This window comes from Alligator mississippiensis, chromosome 2, assembly GCF_030867095.1.
Source record: "Alligator mississippiensis isolate rAllMis1 chromosome 2, rAllMis1, whole genome shotgun sequence".
Classification (NCBI taxonomy): Eukaryota; Metazoa; Chordata; order Crocodylia; family Alligatoridae; genus Alligator; species Alligator mississippiensis.
Window position 1 is genome coordinate 285,738,920 of NC_081825.1, and position 20,939 is coordinate 285,759,858.

The 20,939-nt window shown below is 42.5% G+C and overlaps 1 protein-coding gene across 4 annotated transcripts in view; it reads right to left on the minus strand.

Annotated features, from left to right (window-relative positions):
- CDC42BPB (CDC42 binding protein kinase beta) overlaps window positions 1–20,939 on the minus strand; it is a 127,971-nt gene that overhangs the window by 54,599 nt on the left and 52,433 nt on the right. For all 4 annotated transcript variants that reach the window (XM_059723250.1, XM_006276254.4, XM_014596424.3 and 1 more), the window contains exons 3-5: window positions 12,128–12,211; window positions 7,865–7,960; window positions 397–545 (exon numbers count right to left, since the gene is read on the minus strand). In XM_059723250.1, the coding sequence (XP_059579233.1) occupies window positions 397–545; window positions 7,865–7,960; window positions 12,128–12,211 (329 nt within the window). The remainder of the gene's footprint in view (window positions 1–396; window positions 546–7,864; window positions 7,961–12,127; window positions 12,212–20,939) is intronic.

The window sequence follows — 20,939 nt, forward strand, 5'->3', positions numbered from 1 at the left end:
CCCTTGCCCTCATTTTGTTTTTCTGCCATGTTAGCACTCTGGCACCTTCCGAGGTAGGCACTGTAGTGTTTTTCAGCACTCCAGCCAAAAAGCCCCTGGCCTAGAGCCATTAAGTGAAATGTCCAAGGGAAAAATAAATTAAAAGGCTTGGTTTATATTTCATTAAAATCTATATAATTCCAGGCTTCTGTTAGGCCAACTATTTTTAATAACTGACTAATTTTAAAGGTAGTAAAATATTATCAATGTACTGAAATATAATGATGTAGCAAGCTGAAGGCTTAATACAAGTACAGTTGGAAAATGGCCCTAATAACTTGCCTCAAACACATTAGCATGGTCATAATGCTTTCGAAATTGTGCATGTGTCTTCCCTTAAAGGAACAGCAGTTTTACCTGTGCACATAATGTAGCTCATGTATGGAATGTATAGCAAGCACCATTTCACCAATGTAGAACCTGGCCATATCTTCTGGAAGTCTGTCTTCAAACTTACTGAGAAGTGTCAGCAAATCACCACCCACATAGTAGTCCATTACTAAGTACTAAAAAACAAGCAAAAAACAACAATAAAAAAAAAGATCAGTGGAGCACTGGAGCACAAGTTCATAAACAGATAATATATAAAATCTAGTGGCTCACTGCTGCCCAAGAGATCAAGAGGCAGCAGAAATGGATAATAGTTTTATGTACCCATTAATCATAGTTGAAAACTTAGTAGAAAATATTTCCGATTTTCCTTAATACAATCAGACTAAAGTTACAACTGACAGCACTTTAACGCTACCTCAAATCTAGTTACTGAAATACAAACAGAAATTATACACAAAGGAGAACTATGACAGTGATTCAGGACCAGCCAGTTTAGCTGAACAGAAGCAACAGAAAAAAACCCAGTTTCTTTCAGAGGGAGTCTTATCAAAAACTTATCTAGATTAAGAGCTATTGATTTGTGAGGATTTCTAATACCACAGAAAAGAGGAAATCATTTTGTAACAGAGGTGCACTGATATCGGATTGGCACCAATAGAGGTCACATATCGGACTGGCACCGATGACAGAAAAATAAACATTATTGACAATTGGCTTTTTATTTGCCAATATCACTAATAAATGCCATGTGCATGTGTGCAGCTGCAGCATGCACATGACCAGGAATGCAGCAGGGCAGCTTGGAAAGCAGTGTCTTGCTGTTAAGTCTGTGGGAAGGAGGGGCATGGGGGGAGGAAGGGGAGTGGCAATTGAGGCTCCCACGGTGAGGGAGGGAGTAGGGCAGGAGCAAGGGTAAGCACTCAGCCAGGACAGTGAATATGACCCCGGGACCAGGAGCAGGACAGAGCTATGGGTGGCTCCCTGCTGCTGCGCGCACCCCTGGGGAGGCATGAGGAGCATGTCCCGCACAAATCTAGGGGGGCACAAGGGTGGGCTGCCTGCTGCGAGCTTGAGGTCAGGGGCAGCACCAGCCTCTTCCCAGCAGGAGAGCTGGGGTGAGGCCATGCTTGAGGCAAGCAAGAGCAGGGCGGACTCAGAAGTGCAGGGTGGGCAGCAGCAGCAGTGCTGGGACGGGTGGCTATGGGGAATTTTGGGGTGGTTATAACCCCCCAAACCCTCCCCCTAGCACTGACCCTGCTCAGGGCTCCCAAGGAAAAGGAAACAGAGTGGACAGCCCCAAGCAGAGGCAGCACTAGAGGGGGCTTTGGGGGCTATAGCCACCCCAACATTTCCTGTAGGCCCCCCTGTAGCCACCCATCCCAGCACTGCCACCTACCCCATGCAGCTGAGCCCACACCCAGTGCATCCCCAACCCAAGATTAGCATTGAAGCTTTAGTTTAGGTCAAAGCAATGCTGTCTGAATGACTGGCTTATTATTTTGGGGTGTTGTTAAATCTGCAAGCAGCAACAGAATACTCCAGGCTCATTTATGCAAGGATAATGAGCTGAGCTCCCAAGCTGTGAAAGATGTGGCTTAGAATGCTATTCTAAACAAAAAACCAAACAAGCCATATCAGTAAATTTAGTGCTCATTCCACCAAAGCCCAAGAGCCTTGTGCATGCTCTCTCTTTCTTACCATTGTGCTTCTACTGCTGGTAGCAGAAATGGAACCAGGCAAACATTTTATAACTGTACGGGTTGAGGTTACATGACATGGCATTACCAGGCTGGTAAGTCTACCTTCATGCTGCCGTCAGTAGAAAAAGTGTCAAGTAATAAATAATGCATCAGCAGGAAGTTCACACACTCCAAGAGTAAGAGGGACAGAAAGGAAGTTCAGACTCCATTCCTGACCAGCTGTAGGCTTCTCTATCAAAAGAGCCCATGGGCATATTTGATATAGATAAGGCAAAGAAAAAGGACTTGTATCAGTTTGTTGCATGCATATGTACATAGCCTAGAAAATATTTTTTTTAAGTGTTTTTCTGGCACTGTGTAACTGAACAGGAATTCAACCCATGACCAGTGACAAATGCATACGCTTCCTATTACTAATACTGAGACACACTTTCACATTTCCTCCCATTCTGTGACAAAGCTTTAAGAACAATCTTGATAAAAATCTACTTCATAGAATAAGCAAAGCAAATTCTTCATTTTGTTGCAGATCGAAGCAAGCTCAACTCCACCATCACTGAAGGAAAGGAAAAAATAAACTTTTCCTACAAGGAAAGTAAAATTAAACCAACAGGACCCTAAAATACAAGAGAAGGCAAAGAATGCTGCCTGCTTATTTTTACTCAAATTTTTGCTAAAGAGAAACTATGTAAAGGATAGGGTGAAAGAGGCGTAGTTCACTGATCTCCACACAGTTCTATGTGTAGCTTTCCTTAAACCTAGGGTGAGTTTATTTATAATAATATTAACCAACGTGCTGCAATTGTACATTTTGGAATTTCTAATATGCATTAGGAACGCTGCATGAGACATAAATATGAACTCAAGCAGAACTGAGGTGTTATGCAGACCTCAAGTCAGACCCGAGACAGACAGCGGGACTTCTATTATAAGACCATATCTGAGGCTGGGTAAACAATAGGGGTGTGCGAAGTGGGCCCTATTTGATTCGGATATGGCCCGAATCAGAGAGTGATTTGATTCGTTGATTCGGATCACTGTCCCCGATTTGATTAGTTTGAATCCAAGTCTGAAGAGTCGATGCCAATTCAGAGAATCAGTGATTCGGACATTAGACACAGGCTTTATAAACTTTTTCTACATACCTTGAGGTAGCAGGCGCAGCTCGTGATCGCTGCAGTGCTGGGGCATAGGAGTGTGGGGGGCCCTCCAGTGCTTGGTGGCAAATCCGGAAGTGGACTGGAAGTATTTCTGGTCCACTTCCAGGTCTGCTGGGGAGCCCTCCACATGCCGCCACCCCCAGCAATTGGTTGCAGGGGGACCCTGGATGCCCCCCCCAGACCCAGGAGGCACCAGTCATCGAGCCGGGGGGAAGGGGGGGTGCGCGCGTGGGGCCTCCCTGCGTACTCCCCGGCAGACCCGGAGGACTTCCGGGTCTGCTGCTAAGCATGCTGGGGAGCCCCCTGTGCTTCTGCGGGACACTTCATGCGCCCCAGCATCGCAGCACTCACGAGCCCCTGCTACCTAGAGGTATGTAGAAAAACATTTAAAGTGGTGTGCATGTCCAAATCTCCGAATCGATTCGGACAGTTCCAATTTGATTGGGAGAGATTAAAGAGTCCTCTGATTTGATTCAGAGATTCAGCCACTGAATCGGGCTGAATGTCCACCGAATTGAATCAGGGACTGAAGCTTCGCTCAGCCCTGGTAAACAACATAAGCTTACAAAAATCACTGATTAGAAAATAAACAAAGCTCAGAATGCCACCAAATTGCATCTTGGTATCTGTCAACTATCTCGGTGTACATTTGTGAAATTGTGTCATTTCTACACTGTGTAGGTGATGTCCTCCTCTCCACAAGACTTGGGTCCCTCCATGCGGGAGCTACAGAGAAAGGTACTAGACCACATGAATATACATCCTGGAGCAGCCCTTTCCTGAGAAACACCCATTCAGCACGTGAAACCAATGAGAATAGTACCAAGAACCTGTGAAAACCTTCAGCAGAGGGAACCACCTAAGAGACACCCTCATGTCACTCCTCTCAGATTCCTTCCCCAGATGGCAGAAACGGAAGAGAAAGGGCTTTTTGCAATACAGTTTTTCCTCTGAGAAGCTTCAATGGACATGAATTAGGAGGGGCCTCATAATTCTTTGAATTTTGTGTTCATTAAAACCTATTAGAACCTTGTCGTTTTCCAACACTGCTCCAGGTACAATTCTGCAGTCATGGAAATTGCGGCAATGCAATATGTAGGCAACCGGCATGGACATTCAATTCATACAAGACATGAGAGAAAAGAGCTACAGTAATCTGAGTGTCTTAATTCCTACAGCAAGTTAGGGAGCTACTGGGAAAAGCTTCCTATTTTAAAGGTATGTGAAAACTTCAATTATAAGCACATTCTTTCACATTTCATGAAGTGTATGCAAACAGATAGTTGCACTTAAAGTTAAATGTACTACTGGAAGATTAGATCAGTGTAAACAAGAAATAAAAACTCTTAAAACCCAAGCTCACTGCTGATTAAAATAAGCTGGCTGTTGTTGTCTAGAGAGTAATATTCTGTCCTATATTTATTTCAATGATTATTAAAAGAATACACTTTAGTGAATGGTAGTCTTACTAAACTCCACTCCTCTCATTAGCTGAAATTACTACCAGTAGAGCCTCCAGTTAGTGCAAAACTGAAAAGCATAATACCTATAGTTTAAATAATTCTGGTGTAGCGCTACAGCTGATCTAAAAGAATATATATCTAAGCACAGGGTAGGCAACTGCCTCCAGCTGCAGGCTGGAATGACCCACCACGGGTCAGAGATGGGGCTGGGTGGGCTCTAGGACCTGCCTGCTGCCAATGCTCATCCCCATGAAGGCATGGGGAAAGTGCCTGCTACTGGTGGCCCCCACCAGTGAATACTGCTGCAGACCCGCATCCCTGCACCAGATCCAATGGTTCAGTAGGCTGTAGGCTGCTGACCCCTAACCTAATTGGTACATTTTTTCCCTTTTTTAGCAGCATCCTATGCCCTTGTCTCTTTCTTTTATATACAATATTTTCTCTTACAGTCCTTCCCCAGCATCTAAGCAAGTTTTTGCCTACAAAAGCTCATACCTCTCTAAACCAGCTGATCTAAGGTGACAACCTGCCTTCTGCCCATCTTCAGGGTAGCACAGCAAGCCACCTGTCTGTCTGTCATGTCCTCATTTCACAGGGTAAAAAAAATAAACATAATATTTCAACATTTTAATTTCTTGATCATTAAAGACTGCTGCTAATTAGTAAGACTAACATTTCATCTTTTCTAAAGCTAAATGCCTCCCTTGGAGACCAACAGAAGACACCGATTTAGAATGAGTAGTAGCTAGCTGTCATCCTTAGTGATTTTACAAATATATTAAAAATAAAATATTTCACTTATGTCATAATATGACTTGGGAATTAAATCATTCAGAGGGGTTTTTTTTTGCTGTTCTTCAGTTTGTATGTAGTTCATAAACTATCACAATATTTAATTTACCACATATCCAATTAAGTAATATAAAGTGTGGAGGTAGCGGGAGGTAAGGAAGGGAATATATGACATTTCAGTAGTAGAAATGAAAAATAAAATAATATAAAATTAAAAAAAAATTAAAAGTAACTATAATGAATACATCCTATTTTTGTTTTGTTTGGTGGTTTGTTTTCAAACTCAAATATTCACCTAATTATATTGTAGATGAATTCTGAAATTTCAGTTAAAATATTTTTTAAATAAAAACATTATTTCTCTAGAATGTTTTGCCCAAATTGACAAAAATTCTTAACTTAGTTTTGCAAAAAGTGTTGTAAAAAGTATTTTCCATGCATTCACAAAAGAACTATTTGAAAGAAAAGTTTCTGACCAATTCTAATAAAGTCTGACCTCATGGACCTCAGCTATACTAGAAAAACTAGTTGCTGTATAACAGCAACTATCAACAATGGCACCGCTGTCTGGTGCCAGCAACAGCTTGTTTAGACAAAGGCTCAAGAACAAGAACACTTATTACTATCAGAAGAACCTGCTCTGAACAGTTTTTCATGAAATGATAGCAGAAATGCCTGGCCCACATCTAAACCAGTATACGGCTGCTCATTGTTACTTTACTATGCAAGTTTTCTCGTGTCACTACACCCTCTAAAGCAACGCAGTAGAATATTTCATGATAGCATGCTTCCTTGTTATCGCTTCAGGCTTACCCAACAAGGCAAATTCTAGATGAATATTTGAGTTTGAAAACAAACCACCAAACCAAACAAAAATGAGAATGAAAAAGCTTCAGCTGAGAGAAGTAGCATGGGTTGTGGTCTGAAAGGCATAAATCTAATTTGCATCAACTAAGAGTACAATTTAACTTATTAGAAAAATCTGTTTCTGTCAGACATGGTTACCTGCTACATACCATGTTTTCCTGCATACAGTACTCCTCTATATACTATGTGCACCTTGTTTTTCGAAGGCAGTTTGAAGAAAAATATCTGAACAACAGATAGAGTAGCAGCAGCTAGGGAGCTGAGGCTGCTGCCAGTCCTGCATAACAGATCCAGAGCCATGGGGTCCAACTGTGAAGCAACCCTGCACAAGGCCATGTCATCTAGCTGTGGAGATCCCCATTTCTTACATATAATGTGCACCCCAAATGCCACTAGCTGGTTCTGGGAAGAAAGGTGCAGGTTAATTATTTTTATTTCTCTCTCTCATGTTAATGCCATCGTATTGTTTCTATATATCTAGATTGTGTGTGCGTGCACAGGCGTCACACACAAAATCTAGATATGCTTTTTTTCTACTCATTACAGTAGTATATTCCTATTTATAATCTGTTATGTTACTTTTTTAAGGCACTATAAATTTGAAAGATCCACCTCTGTGTCATGTAATAATGCCTTTAATTTTAAAAACGGTAGCAAAAAAGCATGTCTACCTCATCAGGTAGTCCCTCCCTTCCAATCTACTGAGGTTCAACGGAGTCTAATCAATTCCTGATGATCAGAACAGTATAAATTAGACCAAGCAGTAGTCATGAATGTAGTCAATGTAATAAATAGCTACTATGTAATACACAGCTGTTTTTTAAACGTGAAAGCTCTATACTTTTTGACTTAAAAAAAAAATCCAGTGAAAACCTGGAAATGCCACTTTCTTGAATAATGGTTTATAGAAAACATTCTGTATTATAAAATCACAGTATCTTCATTAAAAATGATTAAATGCATTTATCCAGATCTTACAAGTATTAAAATTAAGTATTTCAGATAAAATACATTTTACCACTGTCATCTGTTTGAAGTAACCTCTCACGTACAATAAGAAGTTGTAAAGAAAACCTTTGTTCAAAGACATTTGGGCATTTCAAGCTCTACAGTTCAGTAAAATCTTAAAAAACCCACAATAACAGTGATTCAGTGAGGGTTTCTTTGGAGGTAAAGAATATATCAAATCAAATACTATTCAAGTTTTAATTTTGTGAACAACTTAAGACAAATATACCCATGATGACGGATTAACCTATCTGAAGTGATTTACACAGGCTAATATACATAGTGTACTTTATTTACAGCCACATGAAATTCCTCTCACTATCCAAGAATTATTATATTCAGTCCTTTTTTGCAGTCTCTTTAAGGGAAGAACAGTGGTGAAATCTTGCAGCAAGAAACGAAGAAAACTGATTTAGTGCACCAATATCCTCAAACTTATCAGGAAAAGAATAAAAAAGTTTAATGACATAAAGCTTTGTTTTTACTTGCAAATCAAACATACCAGATAGTTCTCATCTTGAAAGGCATAGTGCAATGTAGTAATCCACTGACAGTCTCCATTCACCAAAACATTTCTCTCTTCTCGGAAACAAGCTGTCTAAAAGAAAGGAAAAAAGGCATCATTAGAATCCATCAGTCTCTGCAGGATGCATATATATGCATGTTTTATAGGATTATTTAAAATTTCTGAACAGAGGTCTCTATTCATTGGAATTTAGTCTGCACGAGTGGCAAGGCAGTGAATCTCTGCAGGCTTCTGTGGTTAGGCATCCAGTCATCTTAATCCTGGCCAATGTCCTTTTTAAAGCAAATTAACTTGAGTCACTGAACTCTTCTGTTCCCCAATGTACTTTGAAAAAAATATGCTTATATCCCATTGCAATCTGCAGCAAAAATACAATGGCAGGAGAGTTGAGCTTATCCTTCTTGCACAGGACCTGTGTGAGAAAAGTAGCTATACAACAGCAACTTACCATGCTAGTTTCTCATAATGCCTTCAAGAGAACCTCCTGATATAAAATAGCACAGGGAAGCAGTGAAAAGCTGCTGTTCCCCACAATGTCTGGTACATTTCTAAAAATTAAAATTCATTTAAGATTTTATTTTTACTAGCCATCTTGGATCAAAACATCAATTACAATTGTGTCCTTGTGATTCTTCCACTAATATTAGGTTTAGATTGCAATTATGGCTATGCTATTACATTTGTATAATGTTTCGCATTCTCAGATTTTATTTAAAAAAATCTGGGAATTTTTCAGGGTTCATCTTCAAAACATAGAAACTGGGATAAAATCAGGATAAAAAGGAAAAAAAAAAGGACAAAAATCAGTTTAAAAATCGGGGGGGGGGAAATCGACAGTGAGGGAGGAGGGAGCAAGGCTGTGACTATGGAAGGGGCAGGGGGAGAGACACAGCGCAGCCTGTTGGCCACTCCCAGGGCTGCAGCAGGGAGCAAAGCAGGGGAGCTGTCAGTGGGTGCAGGGTGCCAGGGCATAGCTCTTGCTGCTACATGCCCCCTGTGAGGGCTGGGGGCCTGTGCCAGCCTCTGTTGGGGGGTGTGGGCCCCCAGATCAGTGGCAGAAAGCATATGGCACTGTGCCCTGCCTTTTTTCCCTGGCTGCGTTTGTGCCCTTTCACCCTGCTGGAGCAGCCTGCTGCCAGGCTGTCCTGGCATTTGCAGAGGGGGGGCGGGGTGTTAAAGTGGTGTGCAGCTGGATTGGGGGGGGGGGGGGCGGACCTGACCCTGGCACCAGCACCTCTCACCCCACCACACCTGGGGTCATAGCTGGGAATCCTGCACCCACAGGTAGCAGCTCCAGCCCCACAGGCCTGTGTGAAGTGGCTGAGTGCAGCGCCTGCTGCAGGGAGTGGGGCCAGGCTCTCCCGCCTTCTGCCCACCCCCCCCAACAGGGCTTGCAGCTCCCAGCACCTGGGGCAGGGCCAAAGCTGCTGGAGTGCAGCTTGGACCCGCCTGCCCCGAGAGTGATCCCCACAGCCTGTCCCGCCCACCTGGGCAGCAGCTCCAGACCCCTGTTTGCCAACCCCCACTGCCCTCCATGTGGCTGCCACCACCGTCCCCCATGACGTCTGGCCAGAAACCTATACCTCAGGTAACCAGGACAGTGGCACTTTTAGTTTACAAGCACCACCCATTTTTTCAATTCAAATCCCTGTTAACTGGGACCATTCCCCACTCATGATGGTTAACAGGGATTTGAACTGAAAAACAGGCCTAAATCAGTAAAAACTGAGTGACTTAAAAAAAATCAGGGAATTTATCAGTGAAAAAAAATAATTGGTAAAAACTGAGAATGCGGAACACTACTTATGTATTTCCTTTATTTGCCTGGCACATCATGAAATGCTTGGTCTCCAGAGAAGACAGTTACTCTTGGTGAGGATTTATTTGTCCAAGACGACGTGCACATCTCAGCACACCTCAATCTTACACTTTACCACTGTCAGTTTAGGACTTTGTACTAGCAAGTCTTAACTTGTGATTCCCGATAGAATGAAGGCGCTGTAGCCAAATCAGCATGCCAAATAGCTATTTATGCTACAGGAAGTCAATGTGTCTTAGCATTAATAACCACTTATTTTTAAGCGTTTATTGGCATTTCTACATGTGCTGTGAATCAGAATGTTATTTATGCAACTACTACTCCTTTTAACACTTACTGAATGAGACAATGGACTAGTTATGCAGAAGTCACTCTGCATCACAGTGATTCTGTCTGGTTTTAAGATCTGTAAATACATGGCTATTGTCTCAGCTTCCACAATTAGTTACATTCATATCTTAATATGCACATAAGAAACCTCTCTAGTAACCGTGATAAATAAGCCCACTTACTTGAAATAAGATGGGGACAATGTGAACAGTCCTAAATCTGTCCCTAATGAACAATGGTGAAAGTTGTTATACCGCATCTATATAAGTGGCATGACTAATTTTGACTGAAAACCCATTTACAGGTATTAGTTGGCGGTTGATAAATTAAGCTCCACAGTGGTTTGTTCATTTTATGCTGCCTTGCCCCTCTTACAATTAATATAAGAACATATACTACTCTAATGCACATTGTTATGCCTAATGAATTATATCATATTTCTTGTTGCAAAACAGTGAACATTAACCAGCCAAATATAATCACTTGAATCTCCTAATAAATCGGATAAAGTGCCCAACATCTGTTTTTCAGGAGAGAGTAAACCAGTTAAGAGGCTGCTGGGTGCTCAAAGCTTTTATTTTAAAAGCAAAGAGCTTCCAACACATGAAAATAAAAGCCTGATAGATGTTTCATAGACCAGACAGAGATTTTTGGGGAAACTGGATCAGGCAAATGGGCTAAAAGAGGAAAATTTTAAGTGAAAAAATACCCTATTGTCCTCATTACTGCATTTCTTAAGGAGAAGGGGACCAAAAAAAAAAAAAAAATCACTAAGAGAATGTGACTGGAATGACAGCAGTTTGCCCTGGAGAGGAATATGGAGCAGAAAGAATTAGGGGCAGGGGAGAAGAAGGGCAGAGAAAATAGTGATGCAGGTATTTTTCCTCAGCCAAGACCTGTAGTTACTATGCAAGTATTAACCTAGTATAGACTGGTTCCCTCAACCCTATATGGTTACATGAGTTGTGTTTAACTTTACATATCTATAATATAGGTTACCATAACTTCAGTCTAGAGAAAAGGCAGCTGAGGAGGGATCTGATAACAGTCTTCAAATACCTGAGGGGCAATTGTAAAGAAGATGGAGAGGAGCTTTTTTCTGTACCCATAGGGTAGAGACTAGGAGCAACTGACTCAAGCTGCAGCAGAGGCAAGTTATGTTGGAGATTAGGAGGAACTTGCCGATTCTGAGGGTGATCAAGTATTGGAACAGGCTGCCTAGAGAAACTGCAAAATTTCCATTCTTGGAATTTTTCAAGAGCAGGTTAGAAAGACACTTGGCTGGGATGGTTTAGTCAGAGATGGTCCTGCCTTGAGCAGGGGGCTGGACTAGATGACCTCATGAGATCCCTTCCAGCCCTACTTTCCTAGGGTCTTGTGATTTAAGATTTTGCCGTTCCAGACATACGTGTCACGAGTACCCTTTTGGATAGTTCCTTTCAGAATGATTTTAAACTGCTTCAATTTCAGTTTGTACACTGCCCATTATAATTTTTGGAAACACATGACTACCCTCTAAAAAAAAAAAAAAAAAAAGAGTAAGCCTCTCAGGTGATCAGTTTTACCTTGCCAGGTTCACTTCAATTTATTCCAGACCCTAAAAGTCTGGCATTCCCAACATTTTTAGGCACCATCTCTGCCAATTAGACAAATGCAGCACAAAACAGACCACTTCCCAAATACCTGCTTTTCAAATGTAAGAAAAAGTCCTTCATTTTCAATTTTTTTAACATGTGGTTCTGAACGTCATAGCAACAGAAATCTGATGCTTCCACCTAGTCTTTAACTCGTCTTTACTGTAAACAAAAATCTGGCCAATAAATTCTGGGTAAAAACTAGGGCAGACTGTCTGGTGAACAAATACACAGCGAGGCTGAGAACAACAGATGCCTGAAAGGGACTGTCAGAGTTGATTGCATTAAAGCAGGGTTGGGTTTTTAAAATTTTTTTAAATGAAGCTCCTATCCTCATGAAATAATTCTTTTTAAATCTGGAAGTGTTTCAATGTAATTTCCCCTAATGCTGTTTATAAAAATCCTTTGTTTTAGGGGAAAACTTATCCCCCCCCCCCCCAAACCCACAGTACTTACCTCTGCTCTTTTAAGCATTTCCCATTTATTGAGAATTTTCATGGCATAAATGCGTTCTGTGCACTTCATTTTAACAACTGCAACCTGTAATAATAAATTAAATGTGTTTAACCAAAGAAAGAATATTACTAGTTATTCAAATGCACAATAAATGAAAGCATGATTTTTAAGGAGTAAATAGTCAATAACGTTAACTGAGCTTATCACTTACCGCTCAATGTCTTTGCTTTATTTTCCCCCTCATTACTACATGTTACATAGTACCCCCATGTGTGGTCAACTCTTCACAATCAAATAGATGGGGGATGGTACAAGAGAAATATGAAGCCTTTCATATGAAGATGTGCAGTAAAGCTACATTGTTTGCCAGGAACAAGCAATGTTTGTATATCATGCCCTCAGCCAGCACAAGAACATTTAAAAGGGCAGCCACAGAAAACAAGAAAAGCTGCTATCCAAAGTAAAAACAAAGTCTCCAGACACAAATATGCTGTTATAGCCAGAAACCTCAAAAGATAGATATCTGCATGTGATAAACCTTACAATGCTGCACACTGCTCTATAAAAACCTGAAACAGCAATCGTAAACTTGCTTACTATTTTAATTGCAGAATTGTACCCTGTATGCTATTATCAAAGACTCATTCATAATACTCCATCTTGGACCTGTCACTAGTACAGAAAAATCACATGCTAAGTTGTCTTTAAAGTGAAGGAATATAATTATGTTTGGGAAATACAAAGGCTATGTTGGAGGGAAGATTTCTCAAAAAAATTCAATTTCCCTCAGGCCAACAGGAATTCTTCCAGGGTGGAGACTTTCACCTCCAACAAAATTCAAGTGTTAATTTTGGGGGAAAAGTTCCCATTTTGCTCTCAACCCTAATGTCTACTACAGGCAACCTTCTCTTCTTAAGTCTGCAGATGAACTGTGTGGGCCATGCTGCTGCTGCTCGCAGGTTTCATAGGTTTGAGATGCATAAAGGTGAGCCACGATTGTCAATTTTCACCACTGCCAACAGAGATCTTAACAGGAACACTAGAAACTTGGGAGGAAAATCTGGTTTGCTTAAAAAAATGTTATGAGCAGGAATGGCAATTAGGCACAGAGGTTATCTCAGAAAAAAACTGACTAGAAGATGAGGCTGGGCTAGTATAAGACGACAACACTTTTCATCACAAAACACAGAAGACTGAGGAAGGGAGAGTTGCAGAAAAGCCCACCCTTCACAACCAGGAAGCTGCAGGCAGAGGGAGAAGAGAAGCTTACACCTCCCATGGAGAACATCTGTCCAAACTTCCTTGGATACCTTCTTTAAGAAAGCAGACAAGACTCCAGAAAAACCTGCACCCAAGTCTCCTGAGAAGACTCCAGCCAAGAACCCTTCAAAAAGTCTAACCAAGAGCCTTTCAAAAAGTCCAGCAAAGTCACCTCCAAAGAAGTCCTTCCAAAATAATGATTGCTATTTACAATATAAATATATTAATGTAGCTATGTTACTCGTCTAGAATTGATTGAGTACAAAATTCTGGGGTATTTTTGGTGAAAATAGGGTATCAGGCCTCAGTTCAGGAACCAATCCCCTATTTACAACATTGTTTCTTATGAGAAAATTGGTTCCGAGTTACAATGTTTTGACTTAAGACCTGGTTTTCAGGAACCAACTGTGCCATAAGTCCGAAGACTGCCTGTACAGTAGATGGTCCAATCCATTTTTTTTAAATCTGCTCGTCAGGGCAAGGCCTCAAGCTAACATCTAGTTTAAGCATTGGTTTTAGATACAGGCAAGCTCATTTCATTCAGCAGTAGATGAGTGAAATGAGTCCAACTCAACCTGTCATTGGTTGAGTACCTCACCTGGACAAAATTTACACTAGAAATTAGGTGATATTGAAAGTGTTTATTAGCAAATATATATATTTTAACACCTTAAAAAATATTTTAGCTGGTAACTGGCAGCCATAATGGACAGCCCCATATCTTACCAGGGTCGGCTTACCCACTTAAGGGTATAAAGCCGTGTTTTCACTAGGAAAGGAAAGGAAGTTAGGACAAAAAGAATAGTTAAAACAGTTTAACTAATCTTGTGTTCCTGGAACTAAACCTCATTTTCACACCCTCTCCTAGTAAATGGATAGGACTCTCTTTAGAAAATTGTTTAATTGAATCAATTTGCTGGATAGGGTTGAAGGGACAACGTGGATTAAACTATAAAGGAAAAAGCTTTGCAAAGCTGAAAGAGAGGGGAAACTGCCCATCCTTATATTTTTAATTCCTTTCACACTAAACATTCTTGAGGAAAGGTAAGATCCAATCTGAAAGTGACTATCTATTGCTGGAGAACTACAACCCTAGGACAAAATTTAGTTTTTCAAAGCCATGCAGAAGTAGTAGCATGCGAGTCTCCAAATATAAGCCTTTCATTCTTAAACTTTGGACCAAATATCAAACATCTACTGGGTCACAACTTGTGCCAAATGCAGATCCAAATATAGAGAGGTTTGGACTAGACTTTATCTGAAGGCCTTGCATCTTTTAAACTCCTCTCAAAACTAATTGTGCAAGGTACTGTGGCAGATTTGTAAGGTTGCAGTGGTTAAAAAAAAAAAAAAGTTCAAGTCTGCTCCAAAAATGTGAAAAAGGGCAAGAGGGAAAACAATGTTACAATTCGATCTGCTGTTCAGAACAGGAAAAGAAGTCTGAGGGCTGAAGACAATGCAGTTTAAAGATAACGAGTCCTTCACCCCTCTCAAACTCATGCTATGGTCCTATTACACATTGAAGCCGCAAGGAATTTATTCAGCTCAGAATGCATGAGGAGGAAAAAAAGTGGAAACCACCGTATAATTTCATGATAAACTCTGCTATTCATCTAAGAAAAACGTAGCTTCATCTGGTGCACTACTGACACTACTAAGGCCATGACAGGAACACTAACTGCTCCGTTCCTTTTCTTATGCAATAGACCAATAAAAATGATCAGGCTTATGCTCCTCATCAAGGATCCTACTTTTCTCCGATTTAAAAAAATCCCCAATTTTCAGATTAAAATAAAGTAACCCAAATCCACATTTTTCCATGATTAAAATTAAACACCACTATATATGCGTGTGTGCGTGCGCATGTGCCTCATTTTAAATCATAGGAAAATGTGGATTTGGGTTACTTTTTTAAAATCCAAAAATTAGGGATTTTTTTAAATCAGAGAAACCAGGATCTCTGCTCATTATTTAGGAGTTCTATCCATTCCCCACCCCTGCTGCATTGTTGGTATCCATCTCTTATAATTAACCAGGGTTTCAAACATTTTAACAGCTGTTGCCACCAATAAAAACAATACTATTAACCTATTTTAGGGTTCTGTTAAGCTTCTTTAAGCTCTAAATGAATACTGCTTTAGTTATCTGGAAGATGCATGAATTATCGCCTTTGCTCCTCTCTCTCCTGCATGTCTAAAAATCCCATTCAAAGTTAACTGTACGTAAAAACACACTAGCCATTTTGATAGAAAAGGGAACAGAGACCGATTCCACTGTACCATGGGTGTCAAAAACTCATTTAGCTCTGGGGGATCAGTCTGCGGGCTGGATTAGAACTAACCCACTGCAGCATGCCTGCAGCACTGGGTCCTACCTACATGCTGCATGTGCTAGTCCCCAACATCTGCATGGGATGTGTGCTGCCCACGGCACATGAGCTAGACTTAGTGCCGCAAGAAATAATGGGGGGCACTAAGGAGTGCCACATGCAACTGGTACCCCAGACTCCCTGTGCTGCAAGCAATACTGGGTCCAGTCTGTACACTGCAGGCAGCCCCAAGGGTTGGCTGGTCCTGCATGTGGTGTGAGGCTGAACCACCAACGCATACTACACAGCATACAGGGCTAGCATGGGGCATGCACTCCATGCAGAGCCCTGCTAACTGATCCTGTGCACTGGCTCCAGGTCTGGTGGGGTTCTGCAAGGAGTGCGCACCCTGTGCTGGGCCTGTGCTACATGTTGCACATGTTGGCCCATGGACCCAGCAGTGCATGCGACCCAGAGGGACCAGGGAGCATGTGGCATGCAGTGTCCCACACCAACCCCCTGAGCTGTCTGCAGGGCACACTGCATACAGCGTGCACTGGGCCAGTCCGGTGACACATGGACTGGATCACACACCTTCATGGACTGGATCTGGACCACAGTCCACATGTTTCACACTTCTGTGCTGTAATGTAACTGACAAACATTATTTTTAGTTGGAAATGGTAACCTTGTGGCTATGCCAAATGAGAAAGCCAATATTTTTAACAGGGGTTTAGGTTGCAACATGGAAGATATTGAATTCAGCTGTCTGAAATGGAAACTGTACAACATGAAAAAGAAAGAAGCCAGACTCAACAGCGACATATATTTTCTAAGCCTTTGCAAGAAACACAACTTCATTCCCCAACGACTAAACATCTACAATCCCCTGACTACTACACACAACTCCAAATATGCTGCACAGCTATGCAGAAGAACTTCAGAGAAAATTAGAAATCATCTACTTCACCTACTCTACTCCAAAAGAGACCAACTCAGGAAGGAAATCGTCATACACTACAACTTAAAAGATAGAAATCCATGCATGTTCCCTGACAATATACAGCAGATACAAAGAGACTACGAAAAACTTTCTACAGCATTCATCCTACATAAAAAGAAGAAATGGGACAAATTACTCCAAGAACAAGCTCCCCAGCCACAAAACAACCATCAGAGGAACAACACCAACACCTTACGACCTTCCAACCTCAGACTTGATGAAACTGCAAGCAGCAACCAACCCACAAATATTATCAATCTCTCTACACACACGCTTACCAAAACTGAAAAATCTGTCCTTTCTAAAGGCCTAAATTTCTGTCCAGAAAAATACCCTAATAAAATACTTCAATGTGGAGAACTAGAAGAATTCTTCCGACGCCTGCGCCTCAAAGAATATTTCCACGACCAAACTGAACCCACTCCCAACAACAACTCTGACAACATTCAAGAAAAGATCAACGCCAAAAAACCCAAAAAAAAATCAGATTGGACACCTCGCAGTGGACGAAACCCTAACCTTGACTGCTACATTGACTACTTCAGGGAAAGAATGAACAATAAAATAATCAGCAACACTTGCCACCACAACAACCTCTCTCTACCAGAGAAAAAGGCCATAGAATCTCTAAGATCTAACCACCAAATAGTAATAAAACCAGCAGATAAAGGAGGAGCCATAGTCATCCTAAACCGTGAGGATTACATAAAGGAAGCCAACAGACAGCTCTCTGACACCACCTACTACAAAGAACTACAAGAAGATCCTACTCCCCTTTTCACCAGAAAACTCAACAATACCATCAAATCATTTCCACCAAGATTACAAGAAAAACTACAGACCTTGATCCCCCCACTACCTAACCCAGGGACTTTTTACATGCTCCCTAAAATCCACAAACAAGGGAACCCTGGCAGACCTATCATATCCAACCATGGGACCCTAACTGAAGAAATATCAGGTTTTGTTGAATCCATCCTAAAACCGCTTGTCACCCACAGAGCAAGTTTTGTCCAAGACACCACAGACTTGCTACGGAAACTTAAAAACATAGACCACCTTCCCAGCAACACACTCCTAGCCACCATGGACGTTACCAGCCTATACACCAACATCCCACACCAGGATGGCATCCATGCCTGCCTTACATATCTACAAGAACAAGATTACAACCCAGAATACAGACCCAAAGACATCACTGAGCTTATACACTTCACCCTCACACACAACAATTTCACTTTTAATAATCAACACTTCCCTCCAGATGATGGGAACAGCTATGGGCACTAAAATGGCCCCACAGTATGCCAACCTTTTTATGAGCCACCTGGAAGAAGACTTCCTCAAGAACTGCACCATCAAACCCTTGCTGTACTTACGATATATCGATGACATCGTCATCATTTGGAGTGAGAACCGGGAATCTCTGATTGAGTTCCACCAGAAATTCAACAGTCACCATTCCTCCATCCGACTTTCTTTAGAATACTCCAACACCAACATCCCCTTTTTAGACACAATGATCAGTATCCAGAAGGGTAAAATACAGACCACAGTATACAAGAAACCCACAGACCAACACACATCTGCACAGAACCAGCAATCACCCGAAACACACCAAAAAAGCTGTGATATACAGCCAAGCCCTCAGATACCACCGCATCTGTACTGAAGAGAACACCCGAGATTGCCACCTCACCAATCTTAAAAAGGCTTTCACCCAGCAAGGACACTCCTCCAGAGAGGTAGATCGCACGTTTGAAAGAGCCACCTGGATACCACGTGAAGAACTGCTGCAGTACAGAAGAAAAACACCCACAAATCGCACACTGCTGGTTATGACCCATCACCCATCCCTTGAACCTGTACGGAAAATCCTCAAAAAATTGCAACCCATATTAGAAAAAGACCCTATTCTTAAAAAAATCTTCCCAGAGCCACCCATCCTAGCCTTCAGACAAGCACCGAACCTCGCCAACCTCACCACCAGAAGCAAACTTCCTCAACCCCAGAACACACCAAAAGGATCCAGACCGTGCCAGGACAAGAAATGCAAAACCTGCCCCCACATCTCCACCACCCCCACTATTACTACACCCCACAACAGAGCCATCAGCATCCCAGGATCTTACAGCTGCACCTCCAGGAATGTAGTATACCTCATCCAATGCACCAAATGCCCTGATGGAAGATATGTAGGAGAGACCAGACAACAACTGCGCACCAGAATGAACGCACACCGGAAATCCATCAAAGACAGAAACACCCAATTACCGGTGGGGGCACATTTCTCACAGGAGGGCCACTCTTTCTCCAATCTCTCAGTCCTGATCCTCAAGGGAAACTTACACAGCACTTCCCAGAGACGAGCCTATGAGCTCCATTTCATCAACCTGCTGGATACTAGAGATCAGGGACTAAACCTAGACAGTGGATTTTTGATACATTACAATCTGCCTGGCAACTGACTCCCCAGCCCAGCCCAGCCCCTGGCTTCTTCACTTTTCATTCCATCCAGGAAGAGCACACACCAACTGTTGCAGCTTCCTTAGCCTGACGAAGGGTTTTTGAACCCGAAAGCTTGCTTAAGAACTATTCTCCAACCATTTGGGTTGGTCTAATAAAAGATATCAAATTCACCCAAGGAACCTTGTCTGCCAATATTTTTAACAGTTTCTTTGCCTCTGTTTTCTTGAACAGGGACGGGACATCCCTCCTACCAGAGGTAGGGACAATCTTGGGAATCGCTCTGTCAGGCCTTCAGTCAGCGCAGATGTAGTTAAGGATCTTCTGGAAGGGCTGGACATTTTTAAATCTGCAGGTCCAGATGCCCTCCACCCAAGGGTGTTGAGGGAGCTGGCAGGGGTCATCGCGGAGCCCTTGGCTCAGCTGTATGAGCATCCGTGGTCATCTGGCCAGGTGCCAGGGGATTGGAAACTAGTTGATGTGGTCCCCATTTTTAAGAAAGGGAGAAAGGAGGACCCAAGTAACTATAGGCCTGTAAACCTCACCTCAGTCCTCGGGAAGATCTTGGAGAAAATCATCAAGGAACACATCTGTGGGGGACCAGCAGGGGAGATCATGCTCAGGGGCAACCAGCATGGGTTCATCAAAGGCAGGTCCTGCCTGACCAACCTGATTGCCTTTTATGACCAGGTAACTAAATCCTTGGATGATGTCGCCATGGACGTAGTCTTTCTAGACTTTAAGAAGGCCTTTGACACTGTCTCTCACCCCATCCTCATCAATAAATTAAGTGGCCGTGGCATTGATGTCTACACAGTTGGATGGATCAAAAATTGGCTGATGGGACGCACCCAGAGAGTAGTGGTGGACGGGTTGTACTCAACCTGGCAAGATTTGAGCAGTAGGGTCCCCCAGGGCTCAGTCCTTGGGCCTGCACTGTTTAACATCTTCATCAGAGACCTGGATGAGGGGGTTGAAAGCACACTGTCCAAGTTTGCTGATGACACTAAGATGTGGGGTGAGGTGGGCACACTTGAAGGGAGAGAGAGGCTGCAACTAGATTTAGACAGACTACAAAAGTGGGCAGACGAGAATAGGATGGGGTTCAATGTAGATAAGTGCAGGGTGCTGCACCTTGGGAGAAGGAATCCACAGCATTTTACAGGCTGGGGAGTTCCCTTCTTGAAAGCACAGAGGCAGAAAGGGAGCTTGGAGTCATTATTGACTCCAAGATGAACATGAGCCGACAATGCCAGACTGCAACCAGCAAGGCCAGCCATACCTTGTCATGCATCCAAAGATGCATCTCAAGCCGGTCCAGAGAGGTGATACTCCCCCTCTATGCGACACTGGTCAGGCTGCAATTGGAGTATTGCATCCAGTACTGGCCAGCCTGGAGAGAGTTCAGAGGAGGGCCACCCGCTTGGTGAGAGGGCAGCAAGGCAGGCCCTACGAGGAGAGACTGAGGGACCTGAACCTGTTCAGCCTCGGCAAGACAAGGCTGAGGGGGGACCTGGTGGCTGCCTACAAACTTTATCAGGGGAGATCATCAGCAAATAGGAAGAGCCCCATTCTCCCCAGCACCACTTGGGGTGACAAGGAACAATGGTAATAAGCTGATGGAGAATAGGTTTAGGTTAGAGACCAGGAGGCAATATTTTACGGTTAGGGTGGCCAGAATCTGGAACCAACTTCTTAGGGACGTGGTCCTCACCCCTACCTTGGGTAAATTCAAAAAGAGGTTAGATGATCACCTGTCTGGGGTCTTGTGAACC